This window comes from Electrona antarctica, assembly GCF_951216825.1.
Source record: "Electrona antarctica genome assembly, chromosome: 20".
NCBI lineage: Eukaryota > Metazoa > Chordata > Actinopteri > Myctophiformes > Myctophidae > Electrona > Electrona antarctica.
The window spans coordinates 25028109-25038634 of record NC_136801.1 but is presented as its reverse complement, the minus strand read 5'-3'; the positions used below and the strand labels follow the sequence as shown (position 1 = coordinate 25038634).

At 44.8% G+C, this 10526-nt stretch overlaps 1 protein-coding gene across 2 annotated transcripts in view; it reads right to left on the bottom strand.

Annotated features, from left to right (window-relative positions):
* Positions 1 to 4627: 4627 nt before the first annotated feature.
* The window catches only part of LOC306912955 (lipocalin-like), a 14080-nt gene continuing 8181 nt past the window's right edge, over positions 4628 to 10526 (bottom strand). The window contains exons 1-6 of one of the 2 annotated variants that reach the window (XM_079489436.1): positions 7649 to 7754; positions 6433 to 6572; positions 6265 to 6344; positions 5848 to 5967; positions 5640 to 5741; positions 4628 to 5112 (exon numbers count right to left, since the gene is read on the bottom strand). In XM_079489436.1, the coding sequence (XP_079345562.1) occupies positions 5090 to 5112; positions 5640 to 5741; positions 5848 to 5967; positions 6265 to 6344; positions 6433 to 6572; positions 7649 to 7744 (561 nt within the window). In that variant the 5' untranslated portion in view covers positions 7745 to 7754 and the 3' untranslated portion in view covers positions 4628 to 5089. Of the gene's footprint in view, positions 5113 to 5639; positions 5742 to 5847; positions 5968 to 6264; positions 6345 to 6432; positions 6573 to 7648; positions 7755 to 10526 lie in introns of those variants that run through there. The other variant, XM_079489437.1, reaches the window with a different exon arrangement.

Sequence of the window (10526 nt, the reverse complement as noted above, 5' to 3'; positions counted from 1 at the left end):
GGTGACGTTTGAGATGACCCATTTGCTAAACCATTTCCCACACTCGTCACAGGCATAGGGCTTCTCTCCCGTATGAATTCTCTTGTGTTTTTTTAGAGTACTGATCTGGCTGAACCTAGTCCCACACTGGTGACTTTTGAGATCGCTGCTGGTGCTGAACCATAGGGGCATTTCCTTTAATCCACCCGACACTGAAACATATCATTATTACGTCACCATCGAGAGCCAGTTATACCCTGGCATTGGTACATATCTTCATCACGTCATATGCAGCCACGGCATACGCATCAAACGACCCAAGTAACCACAGTATACTGCTAATCAATTTACAAATTACATATACATATATATACATAGAGGCATTTCCTTTAATCCACCCGACACTGAAACATATCTTTATTACGTCACCATTGGGAGCCAGTTATACCCTGGCATTGGTACATATCTTCATGTAATGATTAATTTGTTCTTGATATGGCATTGGTTTCAGATTACATACATGTATACATAGGGGCATTACCTTTAATCCACCCGACACTGAAACATATCATTATTACGTCACCATCGAGAGCCAGTTATACCCTGGCATTGGTACATATCTTCATTACGTCATACGCAGCTACGGACATACGCATCAAACGACCTATTAACTCTTAATCCACCGCCATTAATTAATAGCGTACTGCCAGGGTTTTATCGCGCGTAACACTTACTTTGATGAGCCAAATATCCGTAATTGTAATGTTACAGTGACAAACTGCTGTGTTTGTGGTGTCTTGACCGGTTGTTGTTCTCTCGGTCGGAGGTGGAAAAACCCGACCGCGAGTATCACAGCGCCTGCTACAGGCCGTTGAAAACACTTGTCTGGGCAAAAAACTGCCCCTTAATGTCGTTTCTGAGATACAGGGCTTTGAATGCAGGGCTTAGAATGGAAGTGGATGTGCGCATTTTCAAAATGGCCGCGGCCACTGTCCTACTTGGTGTTGTTGTGTTAGCGAGCGGTGGCTAACGATACAATCGGAACAAAACATGGATTAAAGAATGTAAACCCTGGAACACGAGAAAGCCGCGTTTGGCGGGCTAGGGTACTAATTTAACCCTCTGTGTTCCTCGTTTCTGGCGGGCTCCTTGTTAACCAATAACTATAGCTGATGTGCAAGCTCACAACGTGTCACAAGAGAGCTTGTAGATCAGCTACACCAGTGTTACCTGCTCTCTGACTACATGATATCTTTTGAGAGTCCTGTATGAGTACTCTGGTGTTGTTTGAGATTACCGCTTGTGCGGAACCATTTCCCACACTTGTCACAGGCGTAGGGCTTCTCTCCTGTATGAGTTCTCTGGTGACATTTGAGATTACATCTCACACTGAACTGTTTCCCACACTGGTCACAGGCGTAAGGCTTCTCTCCTGTATGAATTCTCTGGTGAATTTTGAGATCACTTTCCATGCTGAACCATTTCCCACACTGGTCACAGGCGTAGGGCTTCTCTCCTGTATGAGTTCTCTGGTGACATTTGAGATTACATCTCACACTAAACTGTTTCCCACACTGGTCACAGGCGTAAGACTTCTCTCCTGTATAAATTCTCTGGTGAATTTTGAGATCACTTTTCATGCTGAACCTAGTCCCACACAGGTCACAGTAGTAGGGCCTCTCTCCTGTATGAATTCTCTGGTGACTTTTGAGGTGACTTTCCATGCTGAACCTAGCCCCACACAGGTCACAGGCGTAGGGCTTCTCTCCTGTATGAATTCTCTTATGACGTTTGAGATGTCCGTCCTGGTTAAACCGTTTCCCACACTGGTCACAGTAGTAGGGCTTCTCTCCTGTATGAATCATTTGGTGACTTTTGAGATTACCGCTTTGGCTGAACCGTTTCCCACACTGGTCACAGGTGTAGGGCTTCTCTCCTGTATGAATTCTCTGGTGCCATTTCAGATGACATTCCTTGCTGAACCTAGTCCCACACTGGTCACAGGCGTAAGGCTTCTCTCCTGTATGTATTCTCTGGTGACATTTGAGATTACTGCTCTGAATGAACCGTTTCCCACACTGGTCACAGTAGTATGGCTTCTCTCCTGCATGAATTCTTTGGTGACTTTTGAGATTACTGTTGTGGCTGAACCATTTCCCACACAGGTCACAGGAGTATGGCCTCTCTCCTGTATGAATTCTCTGGTGATTTTTGAGGTGACTTTTCATGATGAACCTAGTCCCACACTGGTCACAGGCGTAGGGCTTCTCTCCTGCATGAATTCTCTGGTGACGTTTGAAATTACTGCTGTGGCTGAACCGTTTCCCACACTGGTCACAGGTGTAGGGCTTCTCTCCTGTATGAATTATTTGGTGCTGTTTCAGATGACTTTCCATGCTGAACCATTTCCCACACTGGTCACAGGCATAGGGCTTCTCTCCTGTATGAATTCTCTGATTACATTTGAGATGACTGCTCTGGCTGAATCTAGTCCCACACTGGTCACAGTAGTATGGCTTCTCTCCTGCATGCATTCTTTGGTGACTTTTGAGATTACAGTTGTGGCTGAACCGTTTCCCACACTGGTCACAGGCGTAGGGCTTCTCTCCTGTATGAATTCTCTGGTGACGTTTGAAATTACTGCTGTGGCTGAACCGTTTCCCACACTGGTCACAGTGGTAAGGCTTCATGCCTTTGTAAATTATCTGGTGTTGGTTGATATGACAATTTCTGCTGTAGATATGTTTGAGTTGGGCAGGAACGACATCTGGGATATGGAGAATGAGGAGAGAGGAAAGAAACAAATAGAATGTTTTAAAATAACATGCAAGCTGTGTTGTATTATTACCATCTGATACCGTCGCTAGTAAAATATGACACATAACAATGCAGAATCACATGGTATCCAAAAACATCTTATGTCTGAGGCCATTTACCCTCAACATCTTATTTATAAGATAGAGTTTCTATTTTACATTACCATTAAATTAAGCCAATACAACTATGTCTGTACTGGCATGCAGGATTGTAGTATCAAGAACAAAGGCTTGAATATTTATTTATTTTAAAATTACCTAATTGAGTTTAAAAGGGTACCGTTCCTTTTAGACTGACAAATGTGTAGCATTTTAATCAAAAATATATGCAGTCAGAATAAGAGTAGCCTAAAGGTACCATGGGTGGCTTTAATCAATTTCAAATTTGTTTGTCTTTTATTTGAATAGCAGCCTAATCAGCAGCTAAGCAAAATGTAATAAACAATGTATTTCTGAATGAATTATTCGTCTTTAGCAGCACAAACATATGCGTAGGGCAACCAAATGGTCTCTCTCTGAAGAGGCTACTACTCAGGAGAGAGTAGTAGGATATGACGTAAGCCTCGTATCCAAGGAGTTGCTATGCAGGGAGTAGGCAGAAGTGCACAGTAGAAATGAAGACACTGCTACTAGTGCACGCACGCACGCACATGCACACATACACACACACACACACACACACACACACACACACTCACACACACACACACACACACACACACACACACACACACACACACACACACACACACACACATACAGAGTGCTTATCTACAGTTTAGTGCTCGGAGGAAGCATTACATGTGTTTTCTGTTGAAGATGAAATCAAAGTGTACAGTGACATGAAAACATGCACATACCTTTTCTGTGTAACTTCATCACAGGCTGCTTCAGCATGGCTGCCTGGTAGATCTGTTCCTTCTCTATTCTGTGTAACTTCATCACAGGCTGCTTCAGCATGGCTGCCTGGCAGATCTGTTCCTTCTCTATTCTGTGTAACTTTATCACAGGCTGCTTCAGCATGGCTGCCTGGCAGATCTGTTCCTTCTCTATTCTGTGTGACTTCATCACAGGCTGCTTCAGCATGGCTGCCTGGTAGATCTGTTCCTTCTCTGACACAGCAGCTGAAAAGCTGTCTCAATTTTATTTTAAAAAAAAACAATTAGTAGGCCTACATCTCCTTCGACCTCTGCTCTGCTCCTTGACTAAACTCCACCCACTCTCCGCCCACTGCGCTCACAGTCACATATCAAGTACCCCCCCCCCCCTTTTGTTTTCTTTGAGGCTTTTATTTTGACGTGTTTCCTGCCCCAAGTCAGTTCTCCAGGGCTTTTATTTCAAGGGTTCAATCAATCAATCACTCAATCAATCAATCAATCAATCAAACCCCCTTAAGTTATAATAGGTCTAAGGTCTTCCACAGCCATTTACAAAGTGCATACATAGTAAGTGAATATTATCAGAAGAATGTCCAATCTGGGAATAAATTCCTTACTAATTAATGTCTTCACCATTGTGTTTGTAAAGGTGTCTAGTGACACATCTCACAAAGATTGAAATTCAGTTTCCCTAGGGGAATCTAGACAGCTGCTGGAAGTTGGGGTACCTTTTAATATTGGCCTGTAAGGCAAACTTTTCAAATTTTCATTCTGCTTTAAGTAGTCTATATGTGACGTGTCTTTAGGTATAAGGAAACATTACACAAAAAGTCAAAATGTGTCATTTTGCTACATTTTTATTTCAACCGAGATAATCACATGAAAATAAATCAGAAGTCTAAAAAAGACATTAATGTACAAAAGATATAGAGATTGGCATGACAACCCTTTGTGTGTATGCACACATCACACGTCTGCATTTGTTTTGTGCTGAGCTGGGATTCAGTCTCCCACTTGCCAAACCGACAAACTATCTACAGTGCCAATAGAGCTGAGACCGATTGGCAGAGTTGACAGAGTCAGAGTCTGGGGCTGGGGCACTACACATGCGTGCATACGTTTGTGTGTGAGTGAGTGTGTTGCGGGGCAGGCGTATTAGGTAGGTATATAGGGGAGGACACTCTCCTTTATTCATTCCCATTCTTTTGCCCCAAGCTCAGAAAGGTTAAGGGCTGACTTCAGTTTGATGCATGCTTTAGTGTGCTTCTGGAGGGAGCAGATAAGGGCTGCCTTGGATCAGTGTTCGGTATGGCATTGTGCACGTGGTTAAGCTGAGGGCTGTTGTGTGTCCTCATGGTGCAGCTTTCAGTGGTTGCAGACAGAGTCAGGAGGTGGACTGATGATGCGTCAGGACACTTACATGTGAGGACTGCACTCACCTGTAACAACAAACATGAGAAAAGAAGAGGAGCCATCGGGGAAGGAGATCAGAAATGCAAGAACGGACAAATGGACATAATAGGCTTAATTCAAAACCGCATCGAGCCCTGCCTCCCGAGTATAAAACAAACATGCAAATGTCCAGTCGATCAAGATCAATATGGATGATGAGTTGACGCTGAGGGCGATGATTATTAATAATGGGTGCAGATTGAGAGATTCTATAATCTCTCTCTGAGACATGACACTAAATTCCTTGATCGTCATCGACCTGGGAACCACGGATTGCTGAACCATTCTCAGTTTTCGTATAAACAGGACGGTGAAGAGACTGACGCAGAGTTTTCTTCATGATGGAAATAACATCCATTGTGCCTTTGTGTTCGGCCGAAATATACTGTGTGTGTGTGTGTGTGTGTGTGTGTGTGTGTGTGTGTGTGTGTGTGTGTGTGTGTGTGTGCGTGTGCGTGTGCGTGTGCGCGGGCACGTGTGCGTGCGCATACTTAGGTCTATCAAAAATATCTACCGTTCTTAGGCAGGATCAGGATGTTTTCACGGAGAACCCCGGTGTCCAGAGCGAACTGCACAAACTTGTCCTGCAGGGCAGCGCTCACCTCAGGGGATCGACCTGTAAGCACGACAACACCTCCTTTACACACAGGCCTGGAGCAACATGCCTTTTTAACGGCTATTCTATGGTATGGCTCATGTGTGGATGAGAGAACCTTACTCACTGAAGAGCTTGTTGATAACCTCAGACACGTCAGCTGTGTCTGTGATCTTGTTGATGTGGACAATAGCATAGCTGTCATACACCACATCTACCACTCGCAAGTCGTAGTCGATGTTCCAAGCTGGGGAACAGAGATGGCAATACATCAACAAGTGTGTATATATGCGTGTGTGTGAGTGTTGTAGTGATCAAGCGTCGGTATGGAAGCACAATTCAGTGTCATCCAGCTTCCACACTTACTGTACAGTTATGAGCAAGTTCTCCTGTAGAGGTGGAGCCAGAGGATGCTTTTTGCCCTACAGTCCACCCTCCTGACCTGTTGACCCTCAACAATGTTCCTCAAGAAATGGGACATGGAAGTTGCAGCTTCTAATGTGAGTGTGTCCATGCGTGTGTACAGTATAGGCGATCTACTCACGGTGGGCACGAAAGCTGAAACGTCCGGGTGTTTCTGTCTTTTCAACGAGGCGAGCCATTCTGTTGCAGGTACCATCAGAACTATGAGAGAGAGAGATCATGCTTTCACTCACAGTTAATTTCCATTTCCATTCAGCATATTGCGTTGCATGTGGGTTTCAAAGCTCACTTGAGGTTGGCAGAAGTGCCATTGACGTCTCCTTCAACAGTTGGCTCCACCATAGTAGTGCCCATCTTCATCGTTGCCTTATGGATCACAAACCACTGAGCATTGGTGGCCATTCCAACCATGTACCACTTACCAGCCATCTGAGAGAGAGAGAGAGAGAAAGACATTTTGTTAAATTGTTTTTGTTAACAGTATTTTGATGTATATCTATCTTAGAATTGCCCTCAGGCTGCCAAGCCAGCCGGACGGTGTGCCGGGGGTTCGACTCCCGAGCCCCGACGGCCTTTGCCGTGTGTCACTCCCCATCTCTCTCCCCTTTCTTGTCTGTCTACTGTCAATAAAGGCAAAAACAAATGATGATCGGTTGGGGTCCACCCATAATTCCGACGACCCGGTGTTCTGAAGGGTCGCTGTTCCGAAGGGCCGGTGTTCCGATGATATATTTTGGGTCGGTGTTCCGACGATATATTTTTGGGTTGAACTCTGCAGTCTGCATGCTCTGAAGCTGCGCTGCAGCCCTGCCTCTGTCAGACCATGCAATGAATGTGATGAAGGCATGTGGATGGGTGCAGCAGTTCCCACACTATCCCAAACTGGCAGTTTGGGATAGTGTGGGACGGTGCACCAGGGCAGGCAATGTTTTGGAGGTGGAAGAAAGCTGTTTTGGTAATCTGGTTGACGTGGGACTGGATAATCAATGAATATGTTTTTTTCATTAATCAGTACTGAAGTATGCTCGCTTTTGATTTGTTAATATGGAACCAACACAGACATTAACATGTTGGTAAAGCTGTATGAAATGGTTACATGGCACATGTCTGAACCAAATTAAAATATAGTTAATATTCTGTCAGTCAACTAATTAATTATTCAATTCATTGTCGTCGTCCCCTCTCTCTCTCTCTCTCTCTCGCCATTCAATTTCAATTCAAAGTGGCTTTATTTGTAGGCCTATGAGAAAACATACGTTTACATTGCCAAAGCAAATGCTGGAACAAAATAAAATAATGTACCATATGTAGGCCACTATAGGCCTACAATTAAAATAAATAAATAAATGTGTAAACAGAGCTGTGCCTGTGTTACGTTGCAACTTAGAAAAAAGCTTACAAAGCCATACGAATTGCACATTTGCTGTCAGAAATAGTAGATGTAGGAGGTTAGCTTGGGATATATCTCTCTCTCTTCTCTCTCTCTCTCTCTCTCTCTCTCTCACCTTCTCCAAGTTGAAGTCAGCAGGAGGCGTGACATTGATGCAAGTAGCCAGCGTGCACAGCAGAGCTGAGAGCATCAGCAGCGGTGTGGTCTTCATGGCTGCAGCTTGGTGTCTGTCTGTCTGTGATGTGTATCAGGATCAAGAGCAGGTATAAGGACGCTGAGCTGACCCAAACCTTATATATCTCCTAAATGTGCAGCCCCCACTAGACTACTGCCCCATTTCAGGCCCCTCCCTGAAGTGCATGCACACACGCACGCATACTGAATAAAATTTCACTCCCACTGCACTATAAAAGATCCTAGCCTGGTGTTGCATTACACGACTGGCACGTGCTGGCGAGGATGGAAGGGTTCAGAGGAGTGAGGTGAGTAGAACTAAAGGAAATAAACGAAGAGAAGAAGGGGGGCAAGAAAGGAGATGTGGGATGACCTCTCTCTTCCTCCCACCCCTGTGACCACACAGCGTTCCACACTGTCCTATGATAAATATGACCATGACAACTGCAAAGACCCGGTCCCTACTGTATATACTAACTCCCATGGTTTATGTTTACATGCACCTAGTATACTAATCATTATTCTGTTATGCACATGTTTATTACTTTGCTTTGAGTGTGTTCACTGTTTTATAATTTATTAGGTGCAGGTGCAGGTGCAATTCTGCAAGATGCAACATTTTATTTGACCTGAGTTTCGGGCAATGACTTTTAAAAAGCTGAATGTCTCTCTGTCTCCGTGTCTCTCTTTCTCTTTCTATGTATCTCTGTTCTTTCTCTTTCTATGTATCTCTGTCTACACCCCCCCCCCCCCCCCCCCCCCCCCCCCCCCGTCTCTCTCTCCCTCCATCCCTCCGAGTTGAAGCTTAGTCATTCTTCAATGACTCAACAGTTTAACTTACTAAGTACTAAGTATTCACTCAGGTCAAAGCTGACATCAATTCCTACTTGAAAGTTTGGGGAATTTACTGTCCATTCTCAGTTTGTAATAAAAGTGGCTGAATAGAACCCTGTGGTCAACTCAAAATGGTGGCATGCGTCCCTATTAATAAGGTGAGGACCTAAGCCCTTTGTAAACTGTGAACAAAAGAAGCTTTGTTTGTGACAGTGTGTGCGTGCGTACTTGCGTGCATGTGTAAGAATATAGGACTACTTCCATGGGTGAATTCTTTCAGAGCTCAAGGATATAATTGATGGATACATCAGAGCTCCCTTTGTTAAGACAGGAGACAGGCACCGAGTTGCAAACAGCTGGTTACACAATTCTCTCTCTCTCTCTCTCTCTGTCTCTCTCTGTGTGTGTCTCTCTCTCTCTCTCTCTCTCTCTCTCTCTCTCTCTCTCTCTCTCTCTCTCTCTCTCTCTCTCTCTCTCTCTCTCTCTCTCTCTCTCTCTCTCTCTCTCTCTCTCTCTCTCTCAGGTCTGAGGTCAAAAGTCAGAGCACAAAAGATGTTCAGTGAGGAGACGCATAATATGCGTCTCCTCATGCTGAACATCTTTTGTACACATATTATGTGTATTGAAGTTTTATTGCTGGCGGTCAAACGGTTCATGAGCTGTGCCTGTTCAATGTTTGCATTTTCAATTGGTGCTATTGCACCACCCTTTGGCCAATGGTTGTGGGATTTGTGTCTTCACCGACATTTGGCATAGCCCTCTCCTCTACCATATTGCAGAACTGCAAAAAGTGGAAGAAGAAGAAGAAGAAGAAGAAGAAGAAAACAATTAGGCTATAATAATAATGGATTGCATTTTTAAAGGCGCTTTTCTATGTACTACGTGCTTACTCAAAGCGCTTTACAATGGTCCATTCATTCATACATTGGGAGGAAGCGGCGAACAGTCAGCACCAGCGTCCTCACTTCCCACATTCACACACCAATGGTGGCGACCACTGGAGGCAAGGTGGGGTGGTGATATGACTGGTGTCTTTAGTGGGCGTATAGCTTTGTGTTCTCGCTGCTGTGTCCAAACGTATCGATAGGCAGACATCTCTGATCGTCTGGCAACCGCAGGCTACTAATGAAACGGTAACATGTTCCGAACTCCCGTTAGTCCGACCCATCCGGCCATATTTAACTATTTATTTTTATTTTATTATAGTTTTGTTAGTTTTAGTTAACTATTATAACCTCCCCAGTGCCTCCCCAGTATCCCCCAGTGCCTTCCCAGTGCGCCTGCCCCAGCGCCTCCCTAGTGTCCCCCCAGTACCTCCCCAGTGTCCCCTCAGTGTCCCCCCAGTGCCTCCCCAGTGTCCCCCCAGTGCCTCCCCAGTGTCCCCCCAGTGCCTCCCCAGTGTATGCCCAGTGCCTCCCCATTGTCCCCACAGTGCCAAGAGGTGCATAGTTGAAGAAACCTTGTACGAGGGCTCCTGTTTGTTGACCAGTGAGGAGATACTGTAAAGGAATCTTGTTCTTTGGTTGACTTTTTTGATTACGTTGGTGGCCATTTTATCACCGGAAAGATTAGCCTCTAGGATGGAACCTAGGTAGGTAATTTCATCTTTTCGTGTGATAATATTGTCACCCACTCTGACTCTAACCAAGAAGCCATCTGCCTTGCTGAGATTACTATTTGATTCCAAAGAGAATGGATTCAGTTTTTCCCAGGTGTAAGGATAGTTTGTTATCAGCGAGCCTGCAGGTGCAGATTCTACCCACCGAGTTCAGAGCTAATAGTGTGGTACGAGACGTCAAAAAAACAGCTCCCGTATGAGCTGTGAACCCCAGCAACTATGAGAAAATGCTGGGGTTCAAAATTCCGGGCCCCCACCCCGTTTCTGGGGGGGTCATCTATTTGGAAATAGTAGCATGCCAAAGTTTGTGCTATTGCCATTGAGAATGCATTGGGCGTTTAAGTTAAATAACTCCGAAACTACAAAT